Raw genomic sequence first — 15,933 nt, 5'->3', positions numbered from 1 at the left:
GGTGGCCCACACAGGGCCTGCAAGACCAGGGGAAGGTCCCAAGCAGGTGCCGGCCTGCACAAGGCAGGACGCAACCTTCTCACGCCCCGCAGAAACTGGGACACCAAACAGTGAGCCCCAATGCTCCTGCCATCCACCAAGAGGTGGTTGGCCGAAATAGCCGCCAGGTGAACCTTAAGGGTCAAGGCGGCCCGGCCCTTGTCAAACAGGTGCCGGAGGTACCGCAGAACCAGGATCCACGTCCCTGCCGGAACACCAGGTAGAGAACCGCTGCCAACAGCGAGCATACATGGCCCTTGTAGACGGAGCCCTGGCACTATCCAGCACCTGCTGGATGGAGGGCTCTAAGCCGACTGGGGGCTGCCTGCCCCCTTCAATGGCCACAACGTGAGCCAAAGATGATCTGGGGACGGATGCCAAATCCTCCCCTCTGAGACAGGAGGTCCCGTCTCGCCGGCAACCGCCACGGCTCTCCGTTCAGCAGACTGAGAAGCAATGGAAACCAGAGCCTCAAGGGCCGCCACCAGAAGGACCTCGTGTGACGAGTCCCTCACCTGATGGAGGGTTGGTAAGAGCAACGGAGAAGGTGGGAAAGCGTACAGCCGAACCAACGGCCAGGCATTGGCGAGGGCGTCCATCCCCAGAGGGGCGTCGGCCTCTGCCAGGGAGAACCACAAGGGTTAATGTGTGCTGCTCCTCGAGGCGAACAGATCCACCTGGGCCTCTCCAAACTGATGCCATACCCTCTGCACCACCTGAGGGTGCAACCTCCATTCCCCCGGGGGAAGACCCCGCCGGGACAGGCAATCCGCCACTGAGTTCCTCCACCCCGGAAGGTGCAGCGCCCTGATGGAGGCCAAGCGAGGGTAAGCCCAGGTCAGCAGCGTCTGAGCCTCCCTCAATGATCGCAATGACCTGGTGCCCCCCTGATGGTTTATGTGGAACACCGCCGAGGTGCTGTCCATTCAGACGAGCATGTGCTTGCCCCGCAGAAAGGGCAAGAAGCGCCTCAGCGCCAAGTAGACTGTCTTCAATTCCAGGACATTGATGTGAAGCCGTGCCTGACGGGGGCTCCACAACCTCTGGACCGACCTGCACTGCCAATGTGCCCCCCACCCCCGGGGTGACGCATCCGTCGTGACCACCTCCCATCTGGCGGGAACCGCGCCAAGCGGGACACCGAGACTCAGGTAGGTGACATCATCCCAACGACGCAAAAGAGCCACACAGCTGCTCGTGACCTCCAGCTCGACCCGTCGGTGTCACCGGGGATCCAGGCGGAAGCCGTTGAACCACCTCTGCAAGGGCCGAAGGTGGAGCAGCCCAAGAGGCACCAGGGAAGAAGCCGAGACCAGCATCCCCAACAGTCGTAGCCACACCTGGACCGGGGGTGCCGCCCCAAGGCGAAAGGTCCGGAGCAAAGACCGAATCCGGACCCTCCTCTGCTCGGTCAGCCTCGCCCGCATGGCCACAGAATCTATGGCAATGCCAATAAAATCCACCCGCTGAGTCGGAACCAGAGAACTCTTCTGCAGGTTCACCGTCATCCCCAGCGCCTCGACATGGGCAAGGACCCTGGCCGTGGCCAGACCCACTTTGCGACACGACGGCGCGCAGACGAGCCAGTCGTAGAGATATGGCAGGACCTTCAACCCCGCCCGACACAGGGGGTTCAGGGCTGCCTTCACGCATCGCGTGAAAACTCGGGGGACGAGAGACAGGCCGAATGGCAGAACCAGAAACTGGTACACCCTCCCGAGGAAATAAACCCGCAGGTACTTCCTGTGCCCTGGATGGATCGGGACATGGAAGTATGCGTCCTTGAGATCTATGGTCGTAAACCACTCTCCCGGACAAACCACCTGAAGGACATCGTGAGTCTGAAGCATGCGGAAGGGCAGCACCTTCAGGAACCGATTGAGACCCCTGAGGTCCAGTACCGGCCGCAGGGGCTCGTCCTTCTTCGGCACCAAGAAATACGTTTAATAATAGCCGTCTGCCTGCAAATGCGACGGAACAACCTCTATGGCCCGTTTGTCCAGGAGAACATCTATTTCCTGCTTCAGGATGCTGGCCCGTGCAGGATCTGTGACCGAAGTCACCCTGACCCCCGAAGGGGGTAGGGGCGGACAGCGGAACTGCAACCTGTAGCCCTGGGACATGGTTCGAACCACCCAAGCGTCTCCGCATTGGGCCTCCCAGAGGGCCAGGTGCTGTGGTGTAAATCTGCCCGCCGCCGGCTCACAGCCCTCAGGCCGTGTCCCGATGCCTGTTTGGGGCCCTGGTGGGGGTGGCGGGCCCTGTCCTGCCCCGAGAATCCTCGGGGCGGTGCCTGACCTGCCCCAGAGCGTCTCCAAATCCCTGCCGCAGCCACGGTCTGCTGGGTGACCTGCAAGGGGCGGCCGGACGAAACCGGCGCCGAGGGTCCCGTGGCCACAACAACCCCAACCCTAACCCTGGCCACTCCTCCTTGAACCGTCACCTTATCGTGGTGGAGGAGTTTGAGTGCCCTAATGATCCTAGGAGCTATGGTGTCTGGGGCACTTAGTGCCCCTGGTAGGGTCTCCCATGACAAATTGGTCTTAGGTGAAGGGTGAGACAAAGAACGGTTCGAAGGATCTTTCATGGCGGTTAAAACGAAGAGTCGGAGTACCCGGCCCGGAGGGTTACCGGGGTCCCACTCTGGAGCCAGGCCTGGGGTTGGGGCCCGTGAGCGAGCGCCTGGTGGCCGGGCTTTCGCCCATGGGGCCCGGCCGGGCCCAGCCCGAACCGGATACATGGGCTCGTCCAACTGTGGACCCACCACCCGCAGGAGGAACATGAAGGGTCCGGTGCAATGCGAATCGGGTGGCAGACCAAGGCGGGAGCCTTGGCGGTCCAATCCCCGGACAAGAAAACTAGTTTTTGGGACATGGAACGTCACCTCGCTGGCGGGGAAGGAGCCGGAGCTTGTGGCAGAGGTTGAGTGGTACCGGCTAGATATAGTCGGACTCACCTCGACACATTGCATTGGCTCTGGAACCCGAGACCTGGAGAGGGGTTGGACACTCTACTTTGCTGGAGTTGCTCCGGGTGAGAGGCGGAGGGCTGGGGTTGGCTTTTTGTTAGCCCCGAGACTCTCTGCCTGTGTGTTGGGGTTTACCCCGGGGGACAAGAGGGTAGCTTCCTTGCGCCTTCGGGTCGGGGAACGGGTCCTGACTGTTGTTTGTGCTTATGGGCCAAATATCAGTTCAGAGTACCCACCCTTTTTGGAGTCCCTGGGACGAGTGCTAGATAGTGCTCCCTCAGGGGACTCCATTGTCCTGCTGGGGGACTTCAATGCTCACGTGGGCAATGACAGCTTGACCTGGAGGGGTGTGATTGGGAGGAACGGCCCACCTAATCTGAACTCGAGCGGTGTTTTGTTATTGGACTTCTGTGCAAGCCGCAGTTTGGCCATAACGAACACCATGTTCGAACATAAGGATGCCCACCGGTACACTTGGTACCAGGGCAGCCTAGGTCACAGGTCGATGATAGATTTTGTAGTCGTATCATCTGACCTGCGGCCGTATGTTTTGGACACCCGAGTGAAGAGAGGGGCGGAGCTGTCAACTGATCACCACCTGGTGGTGAGTTGGATCAGATGGCAAGGGAACATGCCGCGTAGACCTGGCAGACCCAAACGCATAGTGAGGGTCTGCTGGGAACGCCTGGCAGAAGAACCTGTCAAGACGGTCTTCAACTCCCACCTCCGGCAGAGCTTTGACCACGCCCTGAGAGCAGTGGGGGACATTGAGTCCGAGTGGGCCTTGTTCCACTCTGCGATTGTCGAGGCGGCTGTTGCTAGCTGTGGTCGTAAGGTGGCCGGTGCCAGTCGTGGTGGCAACCCCCGTACCCGCTGGTGGACACCAGAGGTTCGGGGAGCCGTCAGGCTGAAGAAGGAGGCCTACAGGGCGTGGCTGGTCTGTGGGTCTCCGGAGGCAGCAGACAGGTACCGGATAGCCAAGCGGGGTGCAGCAGTGGCAGTTGCCGAGGCAAAATCTCTGGCGTGGGAGGAGTTTGGTGAGGCCATGGAGAAAGACTATCGATCGGCTCCAAAGAGGTTCTGGCAAACTGTCCGGCGCCTCAGGAGAGGAAGGCAGCAACTCGCTCACACTGTTTACAGTGGGGATGGGGAGCTGCTGACGTCAACTGAGGCTATAGTCGGACGGTGGAAGGAATACTTTGAGGAGCTCCTCAATCCCACCAATGCACATTCCGAGGAGGAACCAGAGCTGGGAGGCCTGGGGATGGACTGTCCGATCTCGGGGGCAGAAGTTGCTGAGGTAGTCAAACAACTACACAGCGGCGGAGCCCCGGGGGCGGATGAGGTTCGTCCTGGGTATCTCAAGGCTATGGATGTTGTAGGGCTGTCATGGTTGACACGTCTCTACAACACTGCGTGGTCATCGGGGGCAGTTCCTAGGGAGTGGCAGACCGGGGTGGTGGTCCCCATCTTTAAGAAGGGTGACCTGAGGGTGTGTTCCAACTATAGGGGGATCACACTCCTCAGCCTCCCTGGAAAGGTCTACGCCAAGGTACTGGAGAGGAGGGTCCGATCGATAGTTGAATCTCAGATAGAGGAGGAGCAATGTGGTTTTCGTCCTGGCCGTGGAACTGTGGACCAGCTCTATACCCTTGCAAGGGTGATGGAGGGGGCATGGGAGTTTGCCCAACCAATCCACATGTGCTTTGTGGATTTGGAGAAGGCTTATGACCGTGTCCCCAGGGGCACCCTGTGGGGGACTCTCCAGGAGTATGGGGTGGGTGGCTTTCTGTTAAGGGCCATTCAGTCCCTTTACCAGAGGAGCGTGAGTTTGGTCCGCATAGCCGGTAGTAAGTCGGACCTGTTCCCAGTGAGGGTTGGACTCCGCCAGGGCTGCCCTTTGTCACCGGTTCTGTTCATCACTTTTATGGACAGAATTTCTAGACGCAGCCGTGGTGTGGAGTGTGTCGAGTTTGGTGGCAGGAGAATCTCGTCTCTGCTTTTTGCGGATGATGTGGTCCTCCTAGCTTCATCCAGCTCTGACCTTCAGCTCTTGCTGGGTAGGTTCGCGGCCGAATGTGAAGCGGCTGGGATGAGGATCAGCACCTCCAAATCTGAGACCATGGTTCTCGACCGGAAAAGGGTGGCTTGCCACCTCCGGGTCGGGGGAGAGGTCCTACCTCAAGTGGAGGAGTTTAAGTATCTCGGGGTCTTGTTCACGAGTGAGGGTAGGAGGGATCGGGAGATCGACAGGCGGATTGGTTCGGCGTCTGCAGTGATGCGGACGCTGAGCCGATCTGTCGTGGGGAAGAGGGAGCTGAGCCAGAAAGCCAGGCTCTCGATTTACCGGTCGATCTACGTCCCAATCCTCACCTATGGTCATGAGCTTTGGGTAATGACCGAAAGAACGAGATCGCGGATACAAGCGGCCGAAATGAGTTTCCTCCGTAGGGTGGCCGGGCTCAGCCTTAGAGATAGGGTGAGGAGCTCGGACATTCGGGAGGGACTCGGAGTAGAACCGCTGCTCCTCCGGATCGAAAGGAGCCAGTTGAGGTGGTTTGGGCATCTGGTCAGGATGCCTCCTGGACGCCTCCCCGGGGAGGTGTTTCGGGCATGTCCTGCCGGCAGAAGGCCCCCGGGTCGACCCAGGACACGTTGGAGAGGTTACATCTCCAATATGGTCCGGGAACGCCTTGGGGTCCTGCCGGAGGAGCTGGTGGACAAGGCCGGGGAGAGGACGGCCTGGAGCTCCCTAATTGGGATGCTGCCCCCGCGACCCGGACCCGGATAAGCGGAGGAAGACGAAGACGAAGTGGTGGGTGGGTGGACTTGGATTTGGGTGAGAGGCGTGCAGGCATGGGGGGGCACATGGCCAGTCTCGCCTTGGCCACCAAATTACCTAGACCCGGCCTTGCCTGCTCTGAACTTGAGACAGATCTCCACACCTTCATCTCCTCACGCTTAGACTACTGTAACTCTCTTTTCACGTGTCTGAGCAGAACCTCCCTGAACCGTCTACAGGTGGTTCAGAACGCCTGTGCTCGGCTTCTGACCAAGTCCTCCAAACACACCCACATCACCCCGCTTCTCCTCCAGCTTCACTGGCTGCCAGTCAACTTCAGGGTTCATTTCAAGATCCTGGTTCTGGTCTATAGGGCCTTACATGGACAAGCACCATCTTACATTGGTGATCTTCTTAGTCCCTACACCCCCAGCAGGTCCCGGTGATCAAAGCCTACCAGTTGTGCAGCACCAGGCTAAAGGTCAAAGGTGACAGATCATCTGCTGCTGTGGCCCCCAGACTCTGGAACTCTCTCCCCCTGACCCTGAGATCAGTGGACTCAGTGATCTCCTTCAAACTCACCTGTTCAGGTTTTGGTGGGACCTTCATCACCCTCCTCTCCGTATTCTGCTCTTATTCCGCCTTTCCCAGAATCCACTGATTTTCCTCTTTCCTGTTCAGTTTCTCTCTTTTATCACTGTTTTTATTCCTTCTCATTTTAAACTTGTTTTTAAGCCCTTTTTAAACTTATTTTTTGTGAAGCGCCTCATGATTTTTATCTTGACAGGCGCTATAGAAAAGATCATTTTCTTTCTTTCTGTTTTAAACTGAGAGGGAAGCCAGACTCCAAACCCAACATAGAACATTTAGGGTTCAGAACATATTGAGCTAAGATTGTAGAAAAATGAGTGTTTATATATTACAGTCATCAATGGAATGGTGTGGTTTATAATTCCAAGCGTTCTGTTCTCTGTGTGCTAGCATAGGGATGTGTGAGGCTCACTTCTGTTCCTACATAATGTTGTTTGTGTTGTTTTAATTTAATTTTATTTATTAGTTTATTTAATAGGGCCAGTGCATATTCCTGAACTTCAACAACAAATTGTATCAGTAAATATTCCAGATTGTAGCACCAGTGCTAATTTACATCTGCAGTCCCTAGGCAGGTGATGAAAGCAACAGAAGAAAGTGAAGTGTTATAATTGACACTAGGAACCTGGGATCAACAGAAACACACCACATGTCACTGTGAGGACAGCCTACTGATGGATACAGGGTTGGGTTTCCTTCAGCCTGTGTTCAAGTTGGAATTTGAAGGAATACGTTGTTGAATGCATTTGAGCCTTAGCTCACATTTGTTTCGTCCAATGCTACTCACAAGTGTCAGGGTTAGATCTGCAGATGCAGTAGCATTGTTTCACCAGAAGGTGGCGTGGGGAGACTGGGAGTCACTGGCTAAGGTGTCCCACAGAGAAGTTTAGCTCTCATAAGTTGAGAGATTGCCAAGAAAACCGGGCCGCATCTTCTGTGTGTTCATTTTTTCTTCAATTCTTGATTTCCATCTTATTTTTCTGTCAACGGGTCCTGGACTCTGATACCTCAATACCCATTACAGTTGTGGGGGCTCGTCTGGGTTCCACTTCATGCTACATCAGAATCCAGCAACCTTGGGCCTTAGGCATCTGATATTAATGTCTGTCCCTTGGCAGGGACCTGCTCCCGTTTTCCTGGTATGGGGCTCACTGCATACAGCACACCGTCCTGTGGCCATCTTCACCACAATGGAAACAATGATTCCAGTTAGGTCGGATTTGTTCAAGACATCATGCAGCCACATCATCTTTCTCTCATGTTGTCTCTGTTACGACACTCTAAAGCCTGCTTGTTGTGGGTTTTTAAGCTTTTGCTGTTAGCTGTTGGATCATATCAGCTGGTGGGCTTTTTGCTGTAGTCTCTTTTAAACTGTGACTGCGCGGCTTAAGCCTCGACCTGAGCACTGTGCACCTCTGTGGGTATCTGGCGAGTGGCTGACCCCAAGCATTTCTGTCTTTCATTCTCATCACTCATTGCTTTTCTCATCTGCCTCTGTGTAACCGTTGTTGCTGTTGTTTCATTTATTTCTTATTTGTTCTCAGTTTTTTTTCTTTTGGCTGTGTTCAGAAATTCAAGCTGGTTTATGTTATGCCTTTATTTTGAAAGTCATCGTGTGTCCAAGCCAGCCTTAATTAGTGACGTGACCCACCTGTGTAACTAAGAAACATGGATGAGGTGCTGGCTAACTGACTGGAGAATTCTGTGACAAAGCAGAAAGAAAAGACTTGCAAAAGGACTAAAAAGGATGTTAAAAGACAAAAAGGATGCTTGGAGTCCCTTCCTAAAAGCATACAGCCAACGAGGTATTTATTTGTCTTTGTCTTTGTGCACATTTTGAATTTTGAGTTCATTATAAATCTTGTGTACACAGTTTCATGGTTTGAAGGTTGGAGAAAAGATAAATGATGAAAGGCCAACAATAAACCAGTTGAAAGGAACAACTTGCTATGGTCTGGTTGGAAGGCTCCACCACTCAGGATTGCTTCGTCAGATACTCGGGTGTCTGTAAGAAGCAGTTTTACTTCTCTACGGACATCATCGTGTTTGTGTCCAGGAGTCTCATTTATCAAACATTGCATAGAATCCTTACTAAAACCGTACTTAAGCTCAGCAAAACAAGTGTACTTACGCCAAGCAGGTTTGTGATCTATCTATCAAACATGGAGTACGCACAGCTGCACGCAATCTCCGCTTCATGAATCAGAAACTGTCTAGAAAGGTTCTCAGCTGCTTTGTAGTCACATCCCGCCCTCACCACACCCACTTACTGCCATAAATAGTCAATGCAAAGTGCCTTGTGGATCTCATGCATATACAGAAGCCGGCTGTTGCGGCGCTCCGCCAATGACGATGGCGACCGTAGATCAAGGCAGATCAAGGAAGCGCTATTTCACAGAAGCAGAAATTGAGCTACCTGTGGGGGAAGTGGAAAACCGAAAGGAAGTACTTTTTGGAGGTCACAGCAGTGGCATAACCAATAAGAGAAAATCATCAGAGTGGCGCAGCGTTGCTGAAGCCGTCAATGCTGTGAGTTCGTCAGAGAGATCTGTGGCGGACATTAAAAAGAAATGGTCCGATCTGAAGGTGGAGGCTAAAGAAAGTGGTGTGTTTGAAAACACAGTTCCGGTTAAAAACCGGATTGAATTGTCCACACATATTCCAGAATGTCTATCTTAAAAGGGCTCTAGTGTCTGAAATGTCAGCCAACAACGAGCCGCTGACTAGAAACTAATCCAAACGGGAGTGAGAGTGATGGACGAGTGAGAAAAAAGTATACTCGCTGCGGTTGGGATGAAGAGATCGCCATGCATTGCAAAGCCCATAATCACTCATATCCACCTTATTTTTGAGTAGGTTCATGGGGAAACGTTGATGCAAGCTACATCCGGTGAGATATCTGACGTGGCACACACCTGTTTGCAATGTGAGATTTCGTTGCTTGTAGCAGTTTTTTTGAACATTTGAAAAGGATTTCACAAAATTTTTACCCCCGAAAAATGTACTCAGGCAGCTTGGGAAGATGTTGTGCTGTTCATGCTTGTACTAACAACCAGAGAAAATTACTATTGTAGCTACAAGTGTGATATTTAGAACACGAACCTACAGAGTGAGAGGGCGTGTGGCTGCGAGCGTCGGAATGGTTTTCACAACCACCCCAGAGATGAGGAACCCAGAAGGATTTGGCTGAAAAATCTTTACTTGAAAAGCACAACAAACTTTATCTGTGCATTCCATTCATTTTATTGTGAAAACTCGCAGTGGAACACCTGCATTCTACTTTGTTGTTGGATATGACAAACCTCCGGAGAAGCGACGCAGAGTAGTAAAGGGATCTTGACAGCAGTCTTACTAGAACAACAGGTACAATTTCATGTGTACTATTTTCTGAATAGTTATAATTAAAAGTGCGTTTAGACTGTAGTTATTAAACTAAAAGTTTGTATTTCACCTGATGTAGAAACTAAAACCCAAAAGTTGGTGATGATGGATTTAAGGCTCTGGTGAGATTTGCTTTTAAGTAAATAAGATTGTGTCCCACATCGTTCATCAAAACTGGGCCAACCTTATTACTATGTTAGTACTGATCAGCTTCAGAGCTTTTAATATTGTTTATTGCCTCTCTGTTGAAGGCGACTGAGTTCAGAATGTTGCAAAAATGCTACTGTACGTTAGCTTTGGGCAGACTTTAAGATTGTCCCCCCACCTCTCTGTTTCAGTAGGCAGAAGGAGTGTAACGGTGTCCATTTGAGCAGTTACGGCTGGTTTTCATACAAGTTTTCAATCTCTAAAAGCCCATTAAAAGAGAATTTGTGCAAAGTGATCTCATCATATCAGTGTAAAAAAACGTGGGACCGGAAGTCACTTGCCTCTTTCGCGCAAAGCATGATGGCCCGTAAGAATGCAAGGCGGTTTTATTTATATAGCACCTTACAATGGTCCAAAATCGACTAAAGTGCTTCACAGAAATTAAAAACATTAAAAATAATACACAACATAAAAATGCATAAAGACTAAAACGTAAGAACTAACACTAAAAAGACTCTCATGAGTTAAAGACCAAATCATAAAAATATGTTTTCAAAAGATTTTTAAAACCAGACAGAGAAGAGACCGACCTGATGCTCAAAGGCAGCATATTCCAGAGCCTGGGGGCCGCTACAGAGAAAGCCCTGTCACCTCTGAGCTTACGTCTTGTTTTTGGGACTTCCAGGAGCTTCCTATCAGCCGACCTCAGAGACCGTGCAGGGGAATAAAAACCAGTAAAGAGAATTTGTGCAAAGTGATCACATCATATCAGTTCTACTGAAACCGCTCTTCTTAGGGTCTCTAATGACCTTCTGACTCAGTGATGAAGGGGACTGAGCTCCTTCAAAGGAATCTCCTACCATCTTTATGCAGATGACATCCAACTGTACATCTCCTTTAAGCCCATGAGATGTCTAAGCTGCAGCTGTTACACACCTGCTTAGACTCTATCAAAGCCTGGATGGTGGGAGCTTTCTTCAGCTGAATGAAGATAAGACTGAGATCCTCATCTGTGCCCCAGACAAGCTGGTTCCCAAAGTCAGAGACTCTCTTGGTCAGCTTGCTTCTCACACCAAACCTTCTGTCAGGAATCTTGGCGTGACCTTTGACCCAGCTCTCACCCTGGATTCTCATGTCAGTTCTCTTGTTGGCTCTTCCTTCTTCCATCTCAGGAACGTTGCTAAGCTGAGTCCCATTCTGTCCCGCTCTGAACTTGAGACAGTTCTCCACACCTTCATCTCCTCACGCTTAGACTACTGTAACTCTCTTTTCACGTGTCTGAGCAGAACCTCCCTGAACCGTCTACAGGTGGTTCAGAACGCCTGTGCTCGGCTTCTGACCAAGTCCTCCAAACACACCCACATCACCCCGCTTCTCCTCCAGCTTCACTGGCTGCCAGTCAACTTCAGGGTTCATTTCAAGATCCTGGTTCTGGTCTATAGGGCCTTACATGGACAAGCACCATCTTACATTGGTGATCTTCTTAGTCCCTACACCCCCAGCAGGTCCCTGAGGTCCAGTGACCAAAGCCTACTGGTTGTGCAGCACCAGGCTAAAGGTCAAAGGTGACAGATCATCTGCTGCTGTGGCCCCCAGACTCTGGACCTCTCTCCCCCTGAGCCTGAGATCAGTGGACTCAGTGGTCTCCTTTAAAAAGCAGCTGAAGACTCACTTGTTCAAGCTGGCTTTTGTATGACCTTCTTCACCTCTCTCTCTTTATTCTGCTCTCCCCACCTATTCCACCTTCCTCAGGATCCACTGATTTCCCTCTTTCCTGTTCACTCTCTCTCTTTCTTAACATGTTTTTAATCACAATTGTCTATATTTGCTAATTTTAAATATATTTTTAAACATTTTCCAAACACTTTTTAATATTTTTACATTTTTTGTTTTTGTGAAGCGCCTCGTGATTTTTGTCTTGAGAGGCGCTATAGAAATGATATCTTCTTCTTCTTCTTCTTCTTCTTCTTCTTCTTCTTCTTCTTCTTCTTCTTCTTCTTCTTCTTCTTCAGTAGCTTAGAGAGGTAATGTGGAGCAAGGCCATGCCAAGATTTAAAAGCCCATAAAAGTATTGTATTCTAAAATGAACAGGCAGCCAGTGCAGTGAGGGCAGGATAGGAGTAACATGCTCCATCTTTTTCATCCCAGCGAACAGCCAATGCAGCAGCATTCTGCACCAACTGAAGATGCGAGAGGTGAGATTTTGAAACACAAAGGTACAAAGAATTAAAGTAATCAAGCCTTGATGTAATAAAAGCATTAATCACTATTTCTAAATCCTTTTGTGACAGCAAGGTCTTCAGAAAATAATAAAGAATAAGGTGGATAGATACTGTTTAACTAGATTAGTGGACCGCTGAGTTGAGTGTCCCTTTAAGAGTGGGCGTGGCCACATTATCACGTGACCTGACTCAGAAGTCCTCTGAGTAAACTGCCTGAAACTTAGCAGTTGAGGTAGGTTCGGCTGAGTGAACTCCCCAACATCGGGCCCCTCGGCTGGGGGTAAATGCAGCTCTGTTTCCAGGCTGGAGAGAAGGTCAGCAAGCTGACAGCGGTCAGCCACCGAGCTGGACGCCTACAGCTGTACAGAACACCGGACCGTGGACTACGGCTTCTGCTGGAGGCTCATGCCGGTTCCGGGCCCTGCTATGGCACAGCCCGCAGTGGATCATCAGACACGCTTTCAGGCTGCTGTGGATGTCATTCACAACCTCCCCAAAAATGGTACGTGGCCGTTTTATGCACACGTCTGAGGCGCGTGCATGTAGCAGGTCTCCTCGAGCCCACCTGTCGCTCAGGTAACAGTGGTAGTGTCAAAGGGGCAGGGCCACACTTAGCTTTGGGGGGACATAAAGACCAGCATCTTTTCACCTTAGAGCAGGGGTCTCCAACCTTTGCTGGCCGTGAGCTCCTCTAACACCGTTAAAGTGCAGAAGAGCTGCCGCCTTTACTCACACTGATGCTAACCGTGTTAAACATGCTATGCTAACTGTGTTAACGTTCTATGCTAACTATGTTAACGTGCATTATATTCATCAGTTGATTCTCTGTATTTAATACGTCATTATTATAAAAAGGAAGATGGTGACGTTCTGAAAATAAAACTTACATTTTGTTTACTGACCAGATAGTTCAGATAATGAAATATAAACCTAGTTCATGTGACTGACTAGACATGCTTTAGAAAGGGTCAGTACCAGCTAACCTGGTCCTGTTTAGCCCCTGGTTCTGGGACCTGCCCAGAGCTGAAGCAGCAATGTCAGGTTTCCATTCTGTTTAGTCATAAATGAACAAAGACTTCCATAAACTGTGGAAGGCCTTTAGAGAGCATGTCATCGTCTTTAAGTGTCCTTTCGTACAAATCCAGTAATTATGTTGTTGCAACACAACAATTCTCATAAAACGAATAAAGCTGAAGGTATTTAAATAAAATACAAGTTAAATGTGATGAAAACACAAGTGAAGTAAAAATAGAAATAACATTTCTTCCTGCTTTCCTGGTTTATTCAGTCATCTTTATGGGTTTTTGCTCCTGACAGTTACAGCTGTATTCCTTCATTTGGAAAACAAATTAGCTTAAAACGTTTTTTATGCCTCTTAACAACGAGCTAACATAGTCTAGCTTATCAAGATATATTGTGGAGATAAAAAAACACGAAAAAAAGAATAAAGTGGTTCTCTGCATTTGTCCTAAAACCTCAGCCAATCATTGCTTTGTACGGAAAGCAAAAGCCTGAAATACCGACTCTATGGTTTGTATTTTTCTTTTGGACAGATTATTCTTGCTTCATATTACAACACCGTAGCAACATAAAGGCATTGTTTTATTATTTTTATTTTGTTTAGAAAGATTGAACTGGATTGTTGCTTCATTTTATACATGCACATGTCTATATTTGCACCTTTCTTCGTTAACACCAAGAGCACGCTATGCTAATGCTACAGTTATGAATTTAAGCATTTGAGGAATTTAAGGCTTTTATTTATGGAAAAAATAAAAGGTGACCTACAGATCTTAGTATTTTCCCCGCTAATATCTTCACTTTTTGGTTGTTAGTTAAGAGCATGCAGCATCTTCAGCTCCACTCCTTCATGTAATGAATAAACCAAGAGCGCAGCTGCTTCTGCCATTGCTGATCGGTAAGCGTACATTTTAGGGATGTTCCTATCACATTTTCTTGCTCCCAATCCGATACTTAATAACAAAATAAAATAAGGGAGACTGCACCCAAATTGACCTTTTAGGGTTTTATTATTTCTGCATCCAGCATGATACATAAGAAAGTAGAAACATTTTGTTGGTGCAGCAGCACTTTCAGTAAATAAAATCTCTGTAGCTTATCAGTGGTGCAACAATAGAACAACGTACAAATGAGTTTTTATAGAAAAGTAGAAGAGGTTTGTAAAAAGTCAATACCATAATGCAAGTCAAATTAAAGTGCTTACCTCCATTTCTAAGAGGTATTTGCATAATTCAGTCAGGTAACAAAATAACGTACATCTAAGGCTTTATGAGTATTTAGACTGGTAGTGTCACGAACTGAACTCTGAAGACCCGTGAAGACGCCAAACACAGTAAAAAATGGATTAAAAAGTCTATTTTTAGCAGAGTTACCAGAGTAGGGCGAGGCTGAGGCAGGGTCAGAGACAGGCAAGGTCCAAATGGCAGGCAGCGAGCAAGGCAGGGGTCAGGCCAAAAAACAAGGTCCGGAGGCAGAAAGCAGGCAGGGAGAATGGCTGCAAGATCTACTAGTAAACACGTTCAATAACCTGGCGCCGGTTGGAGAGCAGGCTGGGAGTTATATAGCAGGAGGAGCAGGAGTGTGTGAGGAGCTGGTGAGAGACCGGTGGTTTGGATGATGTTGATGGTGAGTTGACTGTGGTTGCTGGGGAAACGGCTTGGCTGGAGCTTGATGAGGTGACCAGGTGTGATGCATGGTTGAATGAGGAAGTGGAGGAGGGTGAAGGACGGGAGTCATGACAGATAGTTTATTATTAAAATGAACAAAAGATATGTAGGAACTTAACTAACTAGAAAGAAAACACCATTCAAGTATAAAACATCAACATGAAACGGCAAACAACTGGTAAATCACCTCTGCCATGTGCTCTACATGGAGCTCAACTTTTACTCAAGTCTCCCAAATGAAGTGCACGTTTTTCTTGAGGAAAATCAGCATCTCTAACTCGTTAGGGGTGAGTCGATTCCTATTCTCATCAAGAATGTTTGACACAGCACCAAAGAGTCTCTCACTGTCCACTGAGCTGTGGGGAGCACAGAGACATTTGTGAAGGGATCTGTGTAGCGTGTGTTTTCCAGTAGTCTAGAGGATTGCTTTTTCTAGTCCAGTAGTCTAGAGGATTGCTTTTTCTAGTCCAGTAGTCTAGAGGATTGCTTTTTCTAGTCCAGTAGTCTAGAGGATTGCTTTTTCTAGTCCAGTAGTCTAGAGGATTGCTTTTTCTAGTCCAGTAGTCTAGAGGGTTGCTTTTTCTAGTCCAGTAGTCTAGAGGATTGCTTTTTCTAGTCCAGTAGTCTAGAGGATTGCTTTTTCTAGTCCAGTAGTCTAGAGGATTGCTTTTTCTAGTCCGGTAGTCTAGAGGATTGCTTTTTCTAGTCCGGTAGTCTAGAGGATTGCTTTTTCTAGTCCGGTAGTCTAGAGGATTGCTTTTTCTAGTCCGGTAGTCTAGAGGATTGCTTTTTCTAGTCCGGTAGTCTAGAGGATTGCTTTTTCTAGTCCGGTAGTCTAGAGGATTGCTTTTTCTAGTCCGGTAGTCTAGAGGATTGCTTTTTCTAGTCCGGTAGTCTAGAGGATTGCTTTTTCTAGTCCGGTAGTCTAGAGGATTGCTTTTTCTAGTCCGGTAGTCTAGAGGATTGCTTTTTCTAGTCCGGTAGTCTAGAGGATTGCTTTTTCTAGTCCAGTAGTCTAGAGGATTGCTTTTTCTAGTCCAGCAGTCTAGAGGATTGCTTTTTCTAGTCCAGCAGTCTAGAGGATTGCTTTTTCTAGTCCAGCAGTCTAGAGGATAG

At 49.2% G+C, this 15,933-nt stretch overlaps 1 protein-coding gene across 5 annotated transcripts in view; it reads left to right on the top strand.

The window, feature by feature from the left end:
• The first annotated feature begins 12,309 nt into the window (after window positions 1–12,309).
• Window positions 12,310–15,933, top strand: part of acbd4 (acyl-CoA binding domain containing 4) — a 31,227-nt gene continuing 27,603 nt past the window's right edge. For 2 of the 5 annotated variants that reach the window (XM_054736356.2, XM_054736355.2), the window contains exon 1: window positions 12,310–12,632. In XM_054736356.2, coding sequence (XP_054592331.2) covers window positions 12,415–12,632 — 218 coding nt within the window. In that variant the 5' untranslated portion in view covers window positions 12,310–12,414. The remainder of the gene's footprint in view (window positions 12,633–15,933) is intronic. The other 3 variants (XM_054736357.2, XM_054736354.2, XM_054736353.2) reach the window with 2 other exon arrangements.

This window comes from Nothobranchius furzeri, chromosome 16 (assembly GCF_043380555.1).
Source record: "Nothobranchius furzeri strain GRZ-AD chromosome 16, NfurGRZ-RIMD1, whole genome shotgun sequence".
NCBI classification, from domain to species: Eukaryota; Metazoa; Chordata; class Actinopteri; order Cyprinodontiformes; family Nothobranchiidae; genus Nothobranchius; species Nothobranchius furzeri.
Note: the sequence above shows the minus strand (reverse complement) of the source record. Positions and strands in the feature narration are given on the sequence as shown.